Below are 22159 nucleotides of genomic sequence, written 5' to 3' on the forward strand. Positions count from 1 at the left end.
TTCTCATTTAGCATATTGAATATATCATGCCACTCTCTTCCAGTCTGCCAACTTTCTGTGGACATGTCTCCTGCTAACCTTACATATCTACCCTTGTACGTTAAGGGCATTTGGCTCCAACTGCTTTCAGAATTCTCTATCATTGTATTTTGCAAATTTCACCATGGTATGCCTTGGTGTTGACCTGTTTTTGTTAATTTTGAGGGGGCGTTCTCTGTGCATCTTGGACTTGACTGTCTGTTTCCTTCCTCAGATAGGGAAATTCTCAGCTATAATTTGTTCGAATAAACCTTCTGCCCCTTTTTCCTGCCCTTTTTCTGGGACTCCTATGATATAGATATTATTATGCTTTGTGGAATCACTGACTTCCCTAAGTCTGCATTCGTGATCTAATAGTTTTATTTCCCTCTTCTTTTCAGCTTCATTATTTTCCATTATGTACCTTCTTTTTTAATATTTTATTTATTTATTTATTTATTTATTTATTTATTTATTTATTTGACAGAGAGAGAGGCAGCCAGCGAGAGAAGGAACACAAGCAGGGGGAGTGGGAGAGGAAGAAGCAGGCTCCCAGCAGAAGAGCCTGACGTGGGGCTCGATCCCAGAACACCGGGATCACGCCCTGAGCCGAAGGCAGACGCTTAACGACTGAGCCACCCAGGGGCCCCTCCATTATGTACCTTCTGTATCATCTGTTTGTTCCTCTGCTTCTTCCATTCTTGTTGTGATTACATCCAGTCCGTTTTGCATCTCAGTTATAGCATTTTTAATTTCAGCCTGACTTGTTTTTAGGAATTTTATCTCCACAGCAAGGGTTTCTCTGGTGTCTTTCATGCTTCCTTCAAGCCCAGCTAGCATTCTTATTACTGTTGTTCTGAATTCTTGTTCAGATATATTGCTTATATCTGTTTTGAGGAAATCCCTGACTGTGATTTCTTCTTGACCTTTCTTTTGGGGAGAATTCCTCCATCTTGTCATTATATCTAGGTTTCTGTCTTTTGAATGTTATGAAACCTTGTTATGTTTCCTGCCTCTGAGAGTAATACTATATTAAGAAGGGGACATACACTGGCCAGGGCCTGACACTTCAGAAGTCTTTCTTTTTTCTTTTTTTTTTTTTTTTAAAGATTTTATTTATTTATTCGACAGAGAAAGAGACAGCCAGCGAGAGAGGGAACACAAGCAGGGGGAGTGGGAGAGGAAGAAGCAGGCTCATAGCAGAGGAGCCTGATGTGGGGCTCGATCCCATAACGCCGGGATCACGCCCTGAGCCGAAGGCAGACGCTTAACCGCTGTGCCACCCAGGCGCCCCCAGGAAGTCTTTCTGATATATGTTGTGTACACTCTGCTGTTGGTTTTTGGCTGCTCTTTCCCACAAGTCAGTCCTCTGCAGAGTTCCTTCTTGTTTGCAGTGGGGAATGTTTGGACCTTTAACTAGGTGTGCTTTGATTTGTTTGTTAAGATAAGCCTGATATTAAAAAAAAAAGTCCTGATCCAAAAAAAGAGAAAAGGAACAAAAATGCAAATAGACAAAAGACTATAAGCCCGATTCCGAAGAAAAAAAAGAAGTAAAAAAACAAAAGAAAAAAGAAAGAGAAGCCCAATCCAAAAAATGAAAAAAGGAAACAAACAGAACAAGAAATGAACAAAAAACTATAAACCTGATTCCAAAGAAAAACTAAAACTAGAACTAAAAAAAAATAATTGGGGAAAAAAAAAAAAAAGAAAAAGAAAGCCTGGTCCTATTTCCACCAGAACTGAAGCTGACGCTTTGGAGCACCCTGTGATCAGTAGATTTGTTGCATGCAGGGGGGCTGTATTGGTTTTCTGAGGGAGAGACCCACTGTGCTGGCTCAGACCTGCCCTAGAAAAGATGCCCCTGCCAGGCACAGGTGGCCAGGGTTTAGTGTAACAACTCCAGCCTCCACTGGAGATGCTGTGTTTCTCTCTGATAGTGCTGGTGGGGTTGGTAGTGGTGGTGGGGAGGTGGTGGTGGAGATGGCATCACCCCGCCTCTCATCCCGGGGGAGGGGAACTTATGGCTGCCACTGCTCAGGAGTGTCCCAGGCTTCATCAGATCCTTGCCTTAACCTGTCTGTGCCCTGGCCTTTGGCAGGCCTGGTGCCACATTTCTCCTGTGTTTTATCTCTGGCCAGCAGCTGGAATTCAAAACTCCACGTCTTAAAGGACCCAGCAAGGCACAGACCCACTCTCCTTCCCCAGAGGAGAGCCTCAGAGCACTGCATCTAGCACCATTCTCAGAGAAACAGTTGCACGGCCAGAAAGTTGCCTGGAGTCTATGTTAAAGCAGAGTGGAAAGCTGCAAGCAGGTTATCTGCCTTTTGTGCAAGCCTCTGTCCCCAGCTATTGAATGGCTGCTCAGTGGCACCTGGAGAATCCTTTGTCCATTGAGAGGTAGTATACCCTGTTCCAAATATACTCCAGGAAAGGGAATGTTCTCTCCCAGTGTGACCCAGCAGATCCCCACACCACAGTGTCTTGTGTGAACTATGTGCTTCTCTCTCTCCTGCTTTCTCCCTCTCTCCCTGACTTCTCTCTGTGAAAAGGGCTCCCTCCCCTCCACAGCACTATGGCTTTTCTCTCCCACATTTCATGTCTCGAAATCTTGCATCTACCATATTCTCTTCCTCCAATTGTGCAGATTGTTTTCTTAGTCTTTGCACTGGTTTCCTAGTTGTTCAAAATGATTTGATGTTGATCTAGCTGTGTTTGAGGGCTGAGGAGGCCCGGAATCCCCCTACTACTCCGCCTTCTTAACTCCTCCAAAACACAGTAATTAAACAAATGACACTATCCAATAATCTCCCTCTCTCTCAGAAAATTCCACTAGAATGTGGCTCTGGGTCAAGTCCTGAACCAAATAAATGTATTTCTTTTTTAAAAATAATTTTTAAACTTTAGAATCATTTTAGATTTAAGAAAAGTTTCAAAGATAGTACAGAGTTCTCATATACCCCATACCCAGTTTCTTGTGTTGTTAACATTTTACATTACTGTGGTATAGTTGTCACAACTAAGAAACCATTATTGTACATTTTCATTAACCAAAATCCATACTTTGTTAATAATATTTCTTTAGGGGCGCCTGGTTGGCTTAGTCAGTTGAGTGTCTGCCTTCGACTCAGGTCACAGTCCCGGACTCCTGGCATCAATCCCCGCATCAGGCCCTCTGCTTGGTGGAGAGTCTGTTTCTCCCTCTCCCTCTGATACTCCCCCTCTAGTGCTCTCTCTCTCTCTTTCTCTCCCAAAAATGAATAAAAAATTTTTTAAAATAATATCTCTTTAGTTTTTTTGAAAATGTACTAAAATTTAATTATTCATAAAAGCTGTAATTTAATCTGACAGTAAAACACAAGAAGTAATATTAGAGTTGGTTTTTATATTATATATTTTAGCTTTGAAAGCCATAGAAATCAGTTATCCCAATTTTTTTCCTATAAAAGACCCATTTTTCAAAACATTATGCACAATTTTAATTAGAATATTACAGACAGAATGATGTTTTGTAATTTCAGAATATAAAATGAAGCCAATGACTCAAAAAGTTATCTGCTACAATGAGTTTGAGGGGAAATTTCATAATCTATATCATTATAGATAAAAAAGTATAATGGTTCAACTTTTTAGTGTTTGACAGGGAGAAATCATGACAAAAAGACCAATATGAGGGGCGCCTAGGTGACTTGACTGGGCATCTGATTCTTGGTTTTGGCTCAGGTCATAATCTTGAAGTCATGAGATCAAGCCCTGTGAAGAGCTCCGGGCTCAGCATGGAGTGGCTTGGGATTCTCTCTCCCTGTCCCTTTGCCCTTCCCCCTGCTCACCGGGCTCTCTCTCTCTAAAATAAAAAAAATAAATCGTTAGAAAAAAAGGTCAGTATGAGGGGCGCCTGGGTGGCACAGCGGTTGGGCGTCTGCCTTCGACTCAGGGCGTGATCCCGGCGTTGTGGGATCGAGCCCCACATCAGGCTCCTCTGATATGAGCCTGCTTCTTCCTCTCCCATTCCCCCTGCTTGTGTTCCCTCTCTCGCTGGCTGTCTCTATCTCTGTCGAATAAATAAATAAAATCTTTAAAAAAAAAAAAAAAAGGTCAGTATGAAATCATTTGATTATACTAGCAATAGCTAACATTTAAAATGCATCTATGCTCTTTTGTATGGTCATATTAGAGTTAAATATATTTTCACATCTGTTATAACTGCTATTACAAAGGAAAAATACTATTGTCTTATTTTCTTTTTTCTTTTTTTTTTTTTTTAAAGATTTTATTTATTTATTTAACAGAGATAGAGACAGCCAGTGAGAGAGGGAACACAAGCAGGGGGAGTGGGAGAGGAAGAAGCAGGCTCATAGCGGAGGAGCCTGATGTGGGGCTCGAACCCATAATGCTGGGATCACGCCCTGAGCTGAAGGCAGACGCTTAACCGCTGTGCCACCCAGGCGCCCCTATTGTCTTATTTTCTAAGAGCTATACAAAGAACAATTTTTTTCTCCAGGGAGTTGGTGGAAACCAATATAAGATTTCAGTTATTCACAAAATGTATAAACAGGAGAGGCCTTTTCAGCTTTAATTTTTGAAGTCTGGAATGCTGGCACTTCCCAGTTAGGTAACAGTTCATTCCTGTAATCTGGCCCCGAGCTGCTGCTTAGTACAGGTCTACAGCAGCAGACATGACTTCTTTTTAGGCTTCTTCTTTTCCACTGGTGTTTTTCTATTTATCTGTTTTGACCAGGTCATAAAATATCTCATTAATGTTGATTTTGACTTTGCGAAAGATTCTTTTTTTTGATTAATTTTTTATAATAATTTTTATTTTGTTATGTTAGTCACCATACAGTATACCCTTAGTTTTTTGATGTAATGTTCCATGACTCATTATTTGCGTATAACACCCAGTGCATCATGCAATATGTGCCCTCCTTAATACACATCACCGGCCTATCCTAATCCCCCACCGCCCTCCCCTCTGAAGCCCTCAGTTTGTTTCCCAGAGTCTGTAGTCTCTCATGGTTCATTCCCCCTTCTGTTTACCCCCCCTTCATTCTTCCCTTCCTTCTCCTACTGGTCTTCCTATTTCTTACGCTCCATAAATGAGTGAAACCATATGATAATTGTCTTTCTCTGCTTGACTTATTTCACTTAGCATAATCTCCTCCAGTCCCGTCCATGTTGCTGCAAATGTTGTGTAATCTTTCTTTCTGATGGCTGAGGAATATTCCATTGTATATATGGACTACATCTTCTTAATCCAGTCATCTGTTGAAGGGCATCTCGGCTCCTCCCACAATTTAGCTATTGTGGACAATGCTGCTATGAACATTGGGGTGCATGTTCCCTTCTCTTCACCACATCTGTATCTTTGAGGTAAATACCCAGTAGTGCAATTTTGCAACGATTCTAAAAAGGGACAGTCACACCAGTGTCATTCTAAATTCTGACCAATTCTTTGCCAACTATTCCTTCATCATCCAGGTCACATTTATTGCCAGCCAAAATCATTGAAACATCTTCTGTGCCCTTTACCCATCTAATGGTCCTATAAGTCATTAAACGTGGGCTGAGCTGTAATAGAATATGCTTGTGCAAATCCTTAGGCCGTTCTTCATATACAAATCCCTTATCACTGTAAATTTCTCTGTCCTGCTGTGTCCAGGATTTCGGGCATACACTTCTGGCAATCCATTTCAACTTGTCTTCTGTAGGAATCTTCTATCATTGGGTCATATTTTTCAACAAAAATTCCGGGAACAAACTGAACTGTCAAAGCAGACTTCCCATGCCTCCTAAACCAAGGGCCATTGGCTTGTACTCATGCATCATGTGGTCTGTTTAAATACTGAGAGTCTACTCAGTGCCACTGAAGGTGCAGTGAGACACACACTGTTATATACAGGGTAACCACTCTCTGATCCAGTTATCCCTCTTCTGGGAATCTGTCCTCCCCTGTCCCACCCAGGTCTGGGCCTCCTCCTGCCTCCTCTCTGTGATGGCTCCTGCTCTGGTTCTGCACAGTGGTGGCAACAGCAGCCACACCTCCAGAGCACACTCACCTAATATTTAATGTTCCAATTCCTATCCAGGATACATTACATTAGGTCATTTATTTTGTTGCTCAGATTGTTTTGCCTTTGGCCATTGAGACCAATGGCTTCAGTTGGCTTCTTTATCCCTTTGAAATACACCTATCAGTTTGCTTTTTGAGCACTTTCTTACTTTCTGGCACAACAAGACTGTGTGTGTGTGTGTGTGTGTGTGTGTGTGTGTGTGTGTGTGTGTGTGTAATATAATGGGAAATGATACAATATAATGGGAAAGTGATAAAACCTTTCAACATAATTAGAAAAGCAAGGCCTGGTAATTTAATGAATATTAGTACACAATCATCAGCAACTAGGGCTTTGTATCTTGAGTTGTTTTTAGTTCAGTTTCCTATTCATATCTTACTTTTAGCTTGGTTTAGAAGTTAACCAACGATTTTTTTTTTGTAACCTTGCATATTTTAAGTAAAATGAGAGAGTCAATGAATTTAGAATGACATACTTTTTACTTAAAGAGTAAACTGCGATACTTATTGTATTACCAAAGGATTGTCCGTTCAATAAGCTTACATGTTAAAAGAGGCAAATTTATATGTTAAAAGAAGAAAATGAAAAAAAAACAAGCAACCTTTAATTTACTTGAACTAGAGTAATCTGAAGATTGTAAGATAGTAGGTCTGTTTTTATAGATGATAAATCATCAGTATCAGAAGTTTTAGGGAAGGAAAAAGACCTAAGAAGTAATACCATTTCTAATTCTCAAAAGGCATTTCCATGGTAAATTAGGCCCAATGGCATGGAAATGTGCAAATAGTTCAACGATTAGGAAGAAGTTGTAGTTCTCACATTTCTGGTTTTCCTATGTTTATTCACACTGGGAGAGACAATACTTTCTAATTTGTTCCTTTACTTGTTCACATTTATTCTTTTGTAAATAAAGGCAGCAGTGTATAAATGTATTGCACAACCTTTATTTATAAATATAAACCTGGCTAGTACATCATCATTCCATATGAAATTTGGTGGGCCCAACTTAACACTTACTTAACTTTGTGAGACAAAAACAGAACAAAAGTTCTACAAATGAGAAAAAGGAATCAACAGTCCTAGGACATAAATGGAAGTCCCTGCTTTTCATTTAATTTGCTCTGTTTTTCAGAACTACATTGTATGGCATTAAAAGAACTGTTATAAGCAGAATGTCCCTATCCTATTTTATTTATGTATGTATTTATGTATTTATTTATTATTTTTAGGGAGGGGAGTGGGAGAGGGAGAAGGAGAATCTTTTTTTTAAATAATATTTTTTATTATGTTAGTCACCATACAGTACATCCCTAGTTTTTGATGTAAATTCCATGATTATTTGTATATAATACCCAGTGCACCATGCAATACGTGCCCTCCTTAACACCCATCACAAGCCTATCCCATCCCCCCCCCAAAGCCCTCAGTTTGTTTCCCAGCGTCCATAGTCTCTCATGGTTCATTCCCCCTTCTGTTTACCCCCCCTTCATTCTTCCCTTCCTTCTCCTACTGGTCTTCCTATTTCTTATGCTCCATAAATGAGTGAAACCATATGATAATTGTCTTTCTCTGCTTGACTTATTTCACTTAGCATAATCTCCTCCAGTCCCGTCCATGTTGCTGCAAATGTTGTGTAATCTTTCTTTCTGATGGCTGAGTAATATTCCATTGTATATATGGACCACAACTTCTTAATCCAGTCATCTGTTGAAGGGCATCTCGGCTCCTTCCACAATTTAGCTACTGTGGACAATGCTGCTATGAACATTGGGGTGCATATGGCCCTTCTCTTCACTACGTCTGTGTCTTTGGGGTAAATACCCAGTAGTGCAATGGCTGGATCATAGGGTAGCTCAATTTTTAACTTTTTAAGGGACCTCCACACTGTTTTCCAGAGTGGCTGTACCAACTTGCATTCCCACCAACAATGTAGGAGGGATCCCCTTTCTTCACATCCTCTCCAACAATTGTTGTTTCCTGCCTTGTCCATTTTTGGCATTCTAACTGGCGTAAGGTGATATCTCAGTGTGGTTTTGATTTAAATTTCCCTGATGGCTAATGATTTTGAATATTTTTTCATGTGTCTGTTAGGGGAAGGAGAATCTTAAGCAGGCTTCACACCCAGCGTGTGAGCCTGCTGCAGGATCTCACAACCCTGAGATCATGACCTGAGCCAAAATTAAAAGTTGGACGCTCAACCAAATGAGCCACCCAGGCACCCCTCAATCCTGTTTTAATACATACATGACCTCTTTGATTATGTACTACTTAGACTGTGTGTGTGAGGGAGTAGAGAGGAGAGAGTAGGAGTAAGAGATGAGAAATCAAATCACATCCGTAGGCCATATAACAAAAGTTGGCAGCTACAGATCTAAGACAGTCTTATTGGATCCTATTATGGGAACTAAGAGATCAAAAGAAGACAAGACAGCTAACTTAAAATCCCAAATTTTTTAACCAAGTTGAACCTATTGGCAGATGCTAGATTATTAGAACGACTCATGAGCCTAGAAAGCCGAAGATAGTTTGCTCATTGAAAAAATAAAGACATGTTGCTTAGGGGAAAAGAGTGAAAAGGACCAGGTATCAGATAACACTAGTGAATAGCTCGTTGAAATAAAATGGTTAAGTGTTTATGTATCTTATCTTAGATGTATATAACACTATTATTTCTCTTATCTCTCAGGAGATATACATTTAGTTACAATATTAAAAACAAACAAAAGATTGAGCTTCTAACAGAAAACCAGATCCTGTCAGATGCAGAATACATGAAGTCACCCATTTCTTATACAGATATTGACTTATGCTCCCCACCATTATATTTGATAAATGACAACAAACATTTATTAAACACATACCACATGTTAAGAAGTATACTAAGGACAAACAAAGATGACTAAAAGAATACCTGAGCTCATAGTTCAGGGGTTACTAAAAGGAAAAAGTGATGGGTCATAAAAGGAAGGGAGGGAAATTAATATGAATGAAAAGTTAGAATCTTACTGTAGGGAAGAGGACAGAGAATTAATGCTTTGGCAAAAGAAATAAAAGCAGATTCCTAAGCAATGTGAAGCTGAGAGTTGTTCAATCTCATCAGATTCTTAAGGCATCTGTAGATCCAGTTTTCCAAAGAAAACTAGGGCAGTGACAAATGGGACAGCTAAAAGTAGGTCATAATTATAGCAAAGAAAACAACAGCCAGCATAAACCTGGCCATTGTTTTCGTTGAAGTCGTGGAGTTACTGCTTTCAATTGCTCTAGTCATCATTGGCTTCCTGATACGATCATCTGTGGTGAGGATAGCTTTTCGGGCTCCATCCCATTTTCCAGGGCCTTGAAGACGATACTGGATTGGAGTGCAGGGTCCCCAAAATAGCTGTACTGCCAGTTTGGGGTCAGTGAAGGCCAGAGATAGTAGATTGGGCCTGACACCCACCAGATCAGCAAGTTCTTCCATGGTATCTATATAGTCTCCCTGAATGGTATGACGTTGGCTCTCCACATACCTGAAGCAGAGAAGACAAAAGCCATGGCCTATCAACAAGTCAGTCAATCAATCAATTATTCAGTGCTTCTGAGTGCCTGTTATTGGCTCCATATTTGGCTAGGAGCTGTAGAAAGAAAGAGAAGACATTGTCTCCAGCCTTAAGGATCTTATATAATCTACTGGAGGATAGAAGATAGATATGCATGAAGCAGAAAAGAATATAATACTTTTGGTATATTGTGTGGTTTTAGATTGCTAAATAGAAATGTTAGAAGAGGGTAGTTAAAATAGAGCAATAAGTCCTTGAAGAATGTGGAGGATATAACTGATAGCAAACAGCAAAGTATTACAAGTCGGGGGAGCAGCAGAACGAAGGAATAAAATAGCAATGAGTATGCAATATGAGAATGGAATATCTAGGGTGCTACTGAGAGTAAAGGAGGCATGTTTTAGAAAACAAGAATGAATAGAGAGAGGCGAATATAGCATATCCAGATACAGAGGACTCTCATGTTACGAGAGGACTCGCCACAAAAATTCTCAAGTTTGGGATCTTCAATTGTTTAGGAGGGTAGTGGTAGTGGGGTCCACAGAGCAGGACTTCCCAGGGCCAGTACTAATTTGGAATACTGAAAGAAGGGGAGGATGACTTATCCCACTAGAGGAAGTGGCCCTCCAAACAGAATCAGATGGAATGATTATACTAAGTCCAGATTTGAAGAGCTAAAACTTTTTAGGGGGGAAATGTCGTAACAGATAGTTGTGGAAGGAATAGGATTTAGAGAGCTAACTGGTAAATTTTTACCTCCTATAAGGAAAATAAAATAAAGAATAGTAGGACAGAAAGAAAGAGAAAAGCCAAGTCAAACTAATTGAGATTAGATGGGATAACCTGAGGAATCCAAAAACAAGGACAGGAAAAAATTAGAGAAAATAAATTTGAGGTAGAATTGGTGAGATGGAATTCTAGAGGAACTACCAGATGGTCAAATTGCAATTTATTGAAATGGGACTAGTGTTATAAAAATGGGACTAGACAGGAAAGAATTTGAGTGCCTCCCCTTGGCTTAAGGGTCTGTAGGCATGCATTTATCCTATAGTAATGAGTCAAGAGCTGAGTATTCATGAAGGTTTCACAAAAGGGATTCACTATACCAGCCTTGTAGGGTTGTTGCAAGGATTAAATAAACTCATGCATATAATATACTTTGTGTACATAGATGACCCTCAATAAAGGTTATTGGAAACTGCTCACAGTCAGAAGGTAGTTAGACAAAAATAAGTCAAAGGAAAGTTGAAATAGGATAGTTTACTGCCAGAAAAGCAAGGAAAGAAAGCACTCTAAGAAGGAAGAGACGTTTAGAAGCACCAAACTCAGGAGTGAGAAGAAAAATGAAGTTGGTTATGGATGACCTTCAAGAGAGCAGCTGCAGAATTAAGGATGGAAGTTACAATGCAGGAGGCTTAGGAGAGAGAAAAGGGTGAGAATTTAGAGAATATATTGTAGAAATTTGTCAGTGAAAGTTAGGAGGGGAACAGCAGAGTACCTGGAAAGCATATCAGGATTAATAAAAACTTTCTCCTCTTCCCAGATAGGGGAGAGTATGCTAGTATAATCAATTAAAGAAGACCACCTCTTTGGCCCTGGAATGATTATACCTCTGACTTTTCCACAAAAATTTAGGATCTTACTGTCATCAACTTCCACTTTATCCAAATAAAAATCATCCGGTGAATAAACTCAAGTTCTGAAATTCAGATTGCTAAATTACCATGTTCACCCAAGCACTAAGGAACTAGCTCATGTTACCACCTTCTCAAATTACAAATTACAAAGACTATTTGTACCGTCAGCCGCTGTGACCTGGGTGTGCTATCACATGATGACAGCCAGCAAAGTAGCCTAATCTGATTTGTAAATCTACCTACAGATTTGTAACTGGACTATATCTTCCTCCATTAATTAATTCATTGACACCCTTTCTTTGTCTGGCAGCTTCACTAGCATTCAAGTAATTCTACCAAAATTAATATACCTGATTTTCTCTCCATGTGCTTTTTCCTACTTGACTTTTCTTTTGGGTTCTAATCATAGGATTTTAAATGCTTTTCTTTCCTTTTCCATGTATATCCAAACCACTTGGTGCTATTTCTCCATTTTATTGTCACAAACGATTACTTCCCTTCCCTTCAAAATATAATCTAAATCCTTTCCATAACACAAGGAAGATTAAATATAATACAATAGGGGCATGTGGGTGGCACAGTTGGTTGAGTGTCTGACTTTTGGTTTTGGCTCAGTTCTGATCTCAGGGTCGTGAGATTGAGCCCTGAGTTGGGCTCCACCTGCAGAGTGGAGTCTGCTTAAGGCTCTCTCCCTCTCACTTTGCCCCTCCCTGCTGTGTGCACAGCGCCCACGCACTTTCTTTCTCATATAAATAAATCTTTTAAAAAATTAATAAATATAGTACATCACTCTAATTAAGAACTAACTAAGTAGAAAAGTTACATACCTCCTGGAGAATTTCTTACCTTTTAGCAATTTGCTCTTGAACCTTAGCTATTTCTGCTTTCATTTCACTTTGTGAGGGCAATGTCTTTAGCCCTAAAGAGGAAAATCAAAATTTTAAGTGTAAAATTACCTCCCTGGGAACAATAATCCTATTAACAATCACTATGCAATGGAGAACTCAAAGAAATACAGGGTAATTTTCTGTACCCAAGGAGGTTATAATTCACTAGATCACCTTACCCCATCATCACCACAGTATGACATTAACAGCAGTAACTTACTCTATTCTACTTTGTCTTTGGAAGATATTTCTCCTATTCTGCCTTCTAACCAATACCTTCTTCCTCCCTAACAACATCTTCCTAATTGGGAAATGAAATAATGGACATGAGGAAATAATAAATGGTCTTAAAAGTATATGAAAAATAAGGAAGTAAAAGGGCAGCCTGCGGGAACCACACACACATTTGTACTCTTTGTAACAAACAGACTTTACACCACAGGGTGAGAAGGAAAAATAAATTCTTGATCCCATTTATGCCTAAAGTCCTAAAGATAAGCTTTTTCCTGTTCTGCTTGGATTCTTCACAATTTCAGAGGCAGCACAGTCCATCTCGAAATGGCAATAGCTGACCAAAAAAAAAAAAAAAAAGGTTGGTGTGTTTGTTTTTAATGTTAAGCTGAATTTGTGCAGCCCTCAAAGTTTCCCTCCTTGGATCTGGTTCAACCCTTTGAAGTGATACTGAACAAATCAGATCCTTTTGCCAGGGGACATTCTTCAAACCTTTGAAGGGAACTCTCATATTGCCCCTGCATCTTCTCTAGGTAAACCTCTCTGGCTCCTTCAGTTGTACTTAAAATGTCACGTTTTCAAATCCCTCAAATCTCTCTCCTTTTCATGCACCCCAATTTCACTTTTAAAATATGGGGGGGGCGGGGGTAACAGGGTGATGGGTATTAAGGAGGACATGTGTTGTGATGAGCACTGGGTGTTATATATAACGAATCATTGAACACTACATCAAAAACTAATGATGTACTATACAGTGGCTAACTGAACATAATAAAAATAAAATAAAATATGTCTTTGGGAAAAATAACATATATCTTTGTGTATGTGCTGACCAGTTTAGACAAGAACAATTTAAGTCCTTAGTGAAGAACAATTGTAAGTTCTAGGACATTATAATTCTAATGATGCTAGAGATAAGCCTTTTAGAAGCCATATCATTCTCCTGACTCATATTGAGCCTACTATCCCAAACCCAAAATTTTTTCACATGTTCTCTTGGCCAAAACTGAAAGAGGGTATATAAAAGGGGGAAAGTAGGAATTTGAGAGGTTGAATCTTATACATTCTGGACTAGTCTTTAACCAGGTCTTAATTTTTGGCTGAAATCAAATCACACCGTTTCTATATTTGCTCTTCTCTATAATGAAAGATTACATTCTTTTGCTTCACAAATATGTATCAGTTGTCTAAAATCTAGATGAGTAGATTCTAGTCTGGACTTCCCATTGGAATCAATGCAGGAATATTTTCTCAGAGATCTTATGTCTGCCCCACTGAGATTTATTAAATAAATACCACCAGGCAAAGCATACCTATTTTGGGAAAATTTCCTGGGAGATTCTAATATATATCTACAGTTATAAGTCATTACTTTATATTCACTCAAAAATAATTTTTGAGCACTAATTTTATGCCAGGCACTGTTACAGTCATACATGCTGTTTAGCTATTTAAAAGCAAGAACATAAACATAATGAAACATACCACTAAGTAGTTAAGTAATCAACTTGCATGGTCACTTACCTTTAAATACTTGAGTGACCCAGCGTCCTTGCAGCTCTGAAATAGGCATAATGGCACCCAAGGGCTGGATCAAGCCTATGATTGCAAGAGTTGGTTTTTCCAGGTTAGGAGGGAAGACTTTTTTATATAGGGATATCTTGTTTTTGACTACTTGGACAGAATCTTCAAGAAAAGGGAAGGCAAAGGTATAGCCTGTGGCAAAGATAACAGCATCAATGTTGTCCTCCCTGGAGCCATCTTCAAATATGGCAGCTGTATCTGTGAATTCCTTCACATTTCCTTTCACCTTAACCAAGCCAGACATTATACGATTTGGCAGGTCATCATTCACTGTTGGATGTTGACTCAGAGCTCTGTAAGTGGTGATAAAGATCAGAAGAAGGAGAAATGAGAGAAAGAAAAAGAGGTATCCATAACATGTAAGTGAAATTCTACTTTGATGGAGGTGGTTAAATAATATGCTAATGGTCTCCCTGTTGGTCTATCCATGAAATTTGGGAAAGGTCTAATGTATACCAGCTTGGCATTGAAAGAGAAGACAAGGGTGCCTGTGTGGCTCAGATGATTAAGCATCTGTCTTCGGCTCAGGTCATGATCTCAGGGTCCTGGGATCAGGCCCTGTGGCTAGCTCCCTGCTCAGTGGGGAGTCTGCTTCCTCCTCTGCTCCTCCCCTTTGTGCACTCTCTCTTTCTCTCTCTCATAAATAAATAAAATCTAAAAAAAAAAAAAAAAAAGGAAAGAGAGAAGACATTGGAGAAGTAAAAGAAGAATGGTCTTATTTCTCAAGGAATAGTAGTAATATTCTCAGTGATATGATAGGCCAGAGGCCTATAGATTCTATCCACAGATGAATAGGTCTGGAGAACTGGGCTATCTGCATTCTATTGAGTCTCATTTCTAGTTTCAAAGGCCCAAGAGCTACAATTAGACCATCATTTTCCAAACTATATAATAAATTACATGTATGTAGTAATTTATAGTTCTAAATTGATTCTATGTACATTCACTTATTTGAGTCTCATACAAACCCAATGAAGGAGGGAGAACAGGTGTCATCCAAGTTTAGAGATGAGGAAACTGACGCCTAAAGAAGTTAAGTGGCTTGCTCAAGGTCACACAGACTAGGATTTTAGAATTTATGTCAAAATGGTTTTCTATAAATTCCCTTGGGAGCCTCTGGGTCTGTTAAGTAGTATTTCCTAGAGATAGCATAGGATAAGGGTGCCACAAAAAATAGGGTTTCCAGTGTCTTGGACATTTCTAAAAATCAGCCTGGATCCTTGGGCCCTTAGTTAATAGGCTCTGAGAATTCTCACCACATCATGGTCAGACAGAGCTGGCCTAGCCTCAGGTACATGGCATTACTGTTACTGGTTTGTTGCAGTTAGTTATGCTTTGACTCTAACCTTTAGGTACAGATTCTGTTCTTATTATGACCTCATGATTTCATCTTTCTCTCTAAACTTATTGCTTTTCACAAACAGTACCACCATCTATATAGTTGCCTAAGCCACAAAACTGAGTCTTATATCTGGTCACATGGGCTTTCCTTTCTCCACTTAATATCCCCAGAATAGTTTTATCTGTTTTCTATCTTACCTAGACTATTACAATTGTCTTTAGGGCCTCTTGCTCCAGCCCCCTTCAGTCTATCTTCTACATCATTTTTGGAGTGGTTGTTCCAAAATGTATTTATTATTAGGTCACTCACTTGCTTAAAATCTTTCAGTGGCTCTGGACTGTCTTTATTCCAAACGTTTTATTTAGCAGAGTTTACAAAGGTTTTAATATATCTGTCCAGTGAGGCCAGAGATATACTCAATCACTCTTTCATCTTTGCCATTTTATTATAGTCCAGCCAAACCAGACTACATGCATGTCCCAGAGCAAAATGTATTTTTCACTATTCTAAGACCTTGTGCTTATAATTTGAATGCTGTTAGCCTGTGTAAACAGTCCTTATTCTTGTGCCTTGGCCATCACTTCCCCACCCCCATTGTGGCAACATACCTGTGTTTAGGCTTTAGACCAAACATTTCGTGGTCAAACCTTTGGTTCATCTTTTTCTCCAAAAAACTGTTTACTAATGATTGACCACAAATCTTCGAAAGAAGATGTTTACATCGAGAAGAGAGTAACACATCAAAAGGATATCCGTAGTCTGCTACACGATTCAGGATCCAAGCCCCTCTCCTGGTGCTGAGGAAAACCTGGGGCATGGGAAAAAATTGTTTGCTTTTGTTACTCTCTGCTCATAATCCCTTAATAGAGCCCTGCTCTCTTCAAGATTAAGTTCAAACTCATTTGTCTTTTTAGTTCCTGCACATCTTTTTTTATTTCCTGTAATTTTCCTTTTCAAACACTAAGAATACAATTAAATTAGTACACTCACTGACCAAGAGTGTGTGTTTCTCTCATCCACCACTGCATTTCTGTTTAATGTCATTATGCCTTCTTGAAAAGCCACCTATCCTCTTAATTCTCCAAAGCCTACTTATTGTTAAGATCCAGATAAGTGATAAGTGTGCCTCCTCCATAAGACACCACTGACCATTCTGCCTGACAATTTTCTCTCTGTTCTTTGAGCTTCTGTAGCACTTAACCTGTCCAACTCATTTAAAATCAAGGGGCAGTAGAACTGAAAGCTATTGGACATCATTTAATTTAAAACCCTCAGTCTCTTTTGCCTTTGATATTATTTGCATTATTATAAAAAAACACTGTTATTTATCACTTATATTGATATTAAACTTTTTACGCTCTTATTTCTGTCTCTGCAAATGTGTTTCCTCCAGGGTGGGAGGTACAGCATTGACATCTTTCTGTCTCCCCAACATTTCATCATCATTGCTTCCATTTTTTTGAGAATTGTGACCTGTAAGTCACTGTGCCAGGTACTTTATCTATATTCTTAATAAATACAACAACCTCTTGAAATAGGTATTATTATCCCCATCTTATGGATGAGAAGCATGGAGAAAATGAATAACTTGCCTGAAATCATACAGTTAGTAAGTGGCAGAGTTGAATTTCCAACCCAGGTTTGATGACCCCAAAGCCTGTGCTTGAAGAAGTGTTTCATTGATTATTGAATGGAAAAACTCCAGATCACTAGTAGAACAAAAGGAAGCTGATCAGTCTTTATGTGTCCTCTGCTGGCTAAAGTCAATGTTCAGAGCTGATAAAGTTTTGACATTCAGTTACCTGGTGAAAGTATCACTTTCTCTACAAAACTCTTGGAGATAATTTCCAGAATTGTAAGGTACATAAGTACCTGCTTTATGGTCTTTTGTCTATAAACTCTCATATAAAAAGGTGACCAGTCTACAGAGGGATAATAATGTATCTCACTCATACATTCTCACTGATGGTAACCTTACACACTCTGATGATTAAGCACCGTTAAAAGAGCATGCATGGTCTTAGGAATCGCACAGCTTTGTGTGCAGTCTGTATAACTTTTGTTACATAAGTATGTGAGTAAATGCTCAGAGTCTCAAAAGATTCCCTATGTATAAAGTAGTGACAATAATACATCACAGGGCTATTGTGAGAATTAAATAGTGTTTTTGCAAAGGATAGGGCATATAGTAAACATTCAATAAATGCTTAATGGCTGTCGTCATACTTCTTATTTCAGTTTTCCATTTATACCTTGTTTTAAGCAAACACCGTATTTACAAATTTGGATTTATAAGAAAAAAAATGTAAGGAAAGTTGTTTTATAAGATATAGGTGTTTTCTCTTCACAAAAGCATTATAGCACAAAATTTATTATACCAAAACTTCCTTGATATACTGAAACTTATATGTCCATTTAAATTTTTTGATCTACAAATTCTAATAAATATAACTTAATATGTAAAGCAAAAAGTTAGAACCTGGCAATTGAGTTTTTTTGGCTTGCATTAGTGGTGGGCGGGTGTCGCCCCTGCCATGCAGACATGGTTGTGCTGTGTGTTGTCCCCAGGCACAGCCACCTTATCTCCATCCACTCTGGGTGCTTTGTTCTTTGGCAGTCTACAATTCCTCAGTGCATGGAAGGCCCAGCTCCCTTTCTGACCATTCGATAAGCCAGTGATATTAAAGAAGACTCATGTTTTGGGCCACCATCATATACCTTCACAATCTTTTATCACAACATCTATACATATTTTTACCCTTTTTTGTTTATATACCTATTTCCTGATAAATCTTGTTGAATTAATTTATGGGGTAACATGAAATTACTTTTGTGGTGATGGGGATAATACTAAGAAGTGTTATTGAATGGAGTTTCTGGGTAAAGGTCACTTAACAAAGCTGTCGCATTAAACTTCTATTTAAAAAAATTTTTAAACATATTTATGGAGAAACACAGCTTAATTAAAGTTACTGGAAAATGACCAGACACTTACCTATTGCCAATAAAGTTATTCAATAAAGACATGAATAACAAGATATAAAATGACATGTCTTTTTCTAGTAATTTATAATGAAGACATTTTCTTTCCAGCTCAAAATCTATGATACAAAAAACAAAACAGCTCAGGTCTGTTTGTTGTTGTTGTTGTTGTTTAACGCTGGAGTGCAAAATCAGAACCCAAAAAAACAAAACAAAACAAAACAAACTCTAGGACATAGACATTGCTTTAGAGTGATTGTCATTCTGATACCTGACTGTATGCAAAGGCTGGGTGAACTTCTTGCACATGCTACAGCATGGATGCTTTTCATACTGATATCCACGTTGTCTTTGGAAAGATTAGACTGTTTCTATTTTCCATTTGGGGAGTGAAGAGGAAAATTCCCCCACCATCCTATGAGCGCAAAGCCTTCTGCTAAACCAGTGTGCTTTCCTTCATATGAGAGTGTGGCACTTCCACTAGCCTAAACAGGAGCCACACTCTGAATGCTGCGTTTGATCAAGCTCCCAAAGCAACCGCTTGGTCTTCAAAGTCCGAGGCATACTCAGAAGAGACAGCTGATTGGGATCATTGGGATTCTTTAGTGTGAGGTAAACTGAATGATGGGAATCTAACAGGGAATGTTGGCCCAATCATATCATTATCATAATGTTGCCAACTGAGGCAACGGAGCCAAGCCCTGTGTTTGCCATTGGCACTGATGGGCTGTGTGCATAGGTATTCATACTCTATGTGGGGTCTACATACAGCTTCCTTGATGAAGCAAAGTAAATAATTTACTGATTCAAACCTGCTTGGCTGTGTGGCAAATTTCCACAGCCAGGTCCCCTCCAGAATTCCCGATGCCAATTATAATGACTCTCTTTCCAGTGAAAATTTCTGGATTCTTATAGTCTCTGCTATGGAAGTACTGTCCTTTGAACTTCTCAATTCCTGCAAGAGAAGGAAAAATAATTATCAGATGAGGTTTATCTGCTATCATTTGTCAAACCATTCATTTTGCTGGCAAGTGTGTAGAGTTTAAGCACACATCTCCAAATGGTCTCCCTTTACTCACCTGCATGCTTGCCTTTCTGAATATTTTTGCCTATTTTCTTTTCTCATAGTCTCAGAGCAGAACCTTGTGGCTTCCTTATCATGGATAGTCTGCTTACCTCAGGATCTGTTTGTATTTTGGACTTGTAGACTCCCAAATCCAAACTGCTGCAGAAAACTTCCTTTCTCTTTTGTCTTTTCATCTTTAAATACCTACTTCCATTTCAATTGGAGTACATATGTTTTCATATGCTTTAGAGTATACTAGAGTGTTTTTTTTTTCAAAATGAAAATCCAGGTCAAAAACTATAATTCAGTTCTTTAAGTTTTTATTTCTTCCTTAGAAACTCAATATTTGTTTCCTTGATTGCTGAAAAAGTCCTTTTTCAACCTAATACAGATCAACCCCATGTTCTTTCTTTTGATCCTTAGAAAAACTAAGGTTGTTGTGAAACCAGAGATAGAGCCCTCTAATTTTTCTCTAGTCTCCAAAATTAATGTTATTTCTACCTCCCAAATGGCAGTAATCAAAGTTTTCCCAACATCTTTCAGGGGAACATGTAGAATTGGGATAAGCCTTATCTCATCCTTAGGCAGGAATCACTCAGGCCACAATCCTCCCATTCCTCAGAGATCAGGTCACAGGCATGGTTCAAGGGTTTCTTTCCTTGTAGGCTACTCACCAGGAAAGCTTTCCAAGGGTAAGTGAGCATTGGTGTGATGGCCAGTGCAAACCATGACTCCATCAAAGACATTTACCTCCTTTTCCCCTTCAGATTCTGTGACTACCTCCCATTGGCCTGAAGTGGAGAAATCAGGCTGCTTCTTCACACTGCACACAGTGGTCTGAAAAGAAAAGTGATAGCTACAGGAGACTAACCACAGCCAATACAGTGGACATTTTCCCTGACATGACTCTCTTTGCAGAGTAATATCACATAATAGAGCTCATGTAGGGATATTTGATTTTTATATTCCACACATAAGAACTTTGTTGTCTGGGGCTGTGGTCAGAGTGAGAAAACTCTCATGAGGCAGGCTAAATAAAATAGTTGGCAGATTAATGTTGCACTCTCCTCTGCTTCTAGAAAAGTGCAAATTACTCATTCTCTTAGACCATGCCCTAAGATGTCATGCAACACTTGAATAGAACTTGGGTTTCTCCTGTGCTTCTAAGGCACTCCATGCCCTAAATACCTATTCCTCTCCTGGCCCCCAGACATCCTGGGATCCTCCGATATCTTTTTACCCCAAATCCTGTTCTCACTGTCTAGGCTTAAACTTGTGACTGAGTCATAGGACTCTCTTAGAGTTTAAGAACATCTCATTGGCTCATATTTTATGTATGAACTTTTGTGGTTCCTCTCTTTGGCTCCCATAAATGCCCATTTTACAAGTAATTATAAAGAAAGAGGCTGCAAGATGGGATAGTCAGTGGTATAATTTTTAGGTTTAAAAAACGGGTTATTCTCTCCAGCCTAAGGAAACATTAAGAATGTATTCCTATGTGGTTCTAGGGTTTCTGACCATAATGTCTTGGTGGACTCCTAGAGATACCACCTCTGTATAACCCTAGCCATCCTGTACTATTTAGAGTTCTTCTCTTTAAGTTCCTTGTTTTTACACAGGCTTATTCCCCTGCATGGGTCACCCTTTTATTCCTTCTTCATTTGGCAGATTCCTACTTCCCTTTCAACATTTAGCTCTTACATATTATCTCCTGTAAGAAAACTTCCCTGGTGCCTATTGTCTCATGCCTTGAATGGTTAAGCACCCTTCCTCTGAGCTAACAATATATAAATCTCTATGGCATTTATTACCCTGTAAGTCTTTACTTTTAAATTTATACAAATTTTTTTCTTCATTTTTATATCTTCTTAACTAGGCTATGAAATCATTGATATTTTTTGTCTTTGTATCTCCACTGATTAGTATGGTAACAAACTTGTTAAATGTGTTTAACAACAAGTGAAGGGAAGTCACTGGACTATAAATGACTGACTTTGTTAGTTTTCACTTATTACCACTTTATTATCATCGTTAAATAGAAAAAGTCATGATTTAGCAGAATGATCAGAAGGTAGAAGGGAGGTGGGTGTGGGGAATTAGATGCAGGTGGTCAAGCGGTACAAATTCTAGTTATAAGATAAATAAGTACTGTGGATATAATAATGTATAACATGATGACTATAGATAATACTGCTGTATGGTATATGTGAAAGTTGTTAAGAGAGTCAATCCTAATATTCTCATCACAAGGGGGCAAAAAAGTAGAAGATTTAGGCTTTTTGCCAGCTGTCAGAAATGTGTGTTGTTCTGTGGCCAGGGTTAAAGATGATAGAAAAATCGGGCACCTGGATGGTTCAGTCAGTTAAGCATCTGCCTTTGGCTCAGGTTGTGATCCCAGGGTCCTAGGATCGAGTCCTGCTTTGGGCTCCTTGCTCCATGGGGAGCCTGCTTCTCCCTCTCTTTCTGTCTCTCATGAATAAATAAAATAAAATCTTTGAAAAAAAAGATGATAGAAAAATCATGGAAGTCTTAACAACAGGAACCATCGAAGTGATCTGATATAATCATCTTGTTTTATGAACAAGAAAATTTTTACAAACAAAAAACAAGAGACATCAAAGTTGAGGAACTTACTTCTCTGAAGTCACAAGTTGATTAGTGGTAGAGCAAAGACTAGAACTCAAGTTTTTGTTCCCCATTTCAGTGTTCTCTTTATACCAGAGTTAACTTCTTGGCTTCCTCAATAACTTCCCAATAACTGCTTCATTGGGTTGTTTGTGATCACATAAAAGTAATGCATTGGTG

At 38.8% G+C, this 22159-nt stretch overlaps 2 protein-coding genes and 1 pseudogene across 7 annotated transcripts in view; 1 reads left to right on the forward strand and 2 right to left on the reverse strand.

Moving 5' to 3' along the window:
- CHD1L (chromodomain helicase DNA binding protein 1 like) overlaps nt 1–22159 on the forward strand; it is a 223784-nt gene that overhangs the window by 103600 nt on the left and 98025 nt on the right. The window lies entirely within an intron of this gene.
- LOC117801044 lies at nt 4471–6254 on the reverse strand (annotated as a pseudogene).
- FMO5 (flavin containing dimethylaniline monoxygenase 5) overlaps nt 8197–22159 on the reverse strand; it is a 31192-nt gene continuing 17229 nt past the window's right edge. For all 5 annotated transcript variants that reach the window (XM_034654196.1, XM_019810264.2, XM_019810263.2 and 2 more), the window contains exons 4-9: nt 20029–20191; nt 19101–19243; nt 15915–16114; nt 13905–14257; nt 12109–12181; nt 8197–9595 (exon numbers count right to left, since the gene is read on the reverse strand). In XM_034654196.1, the coding sequence (XP_034510087.1) occupies nt 9250–9595; nt 12109–12181; nt 13905–14257; nt 15915–16114; nt 19101–19243; nt 20029–20191 (1278 nt within the window). In that variant the 3' untranslated portion in view covers nt 8197–9249. The remainder of the gene's footprint in view (nt 9596–12108; nt 12182–13904; nt 14258–15914; nt 16115–19100; nt 19244–20028; nt 20192–22159) is intronic.

Source organism: Ailuropoda melanoleuca, chromosome 2 (assembly GCF_002007445.2).
Source record: "Ailuropoda melanoleuca isolate Jingjing chromosome 2, ASM200744v2, whole genome shotgun sequence".
NCBI classification, from domain to species: Eukaryota; Metazoa; Chordata; class Mammalia; order Carnivora; family Ursidae; genus Ailuropoda; species Ailuropoda melanoleuca.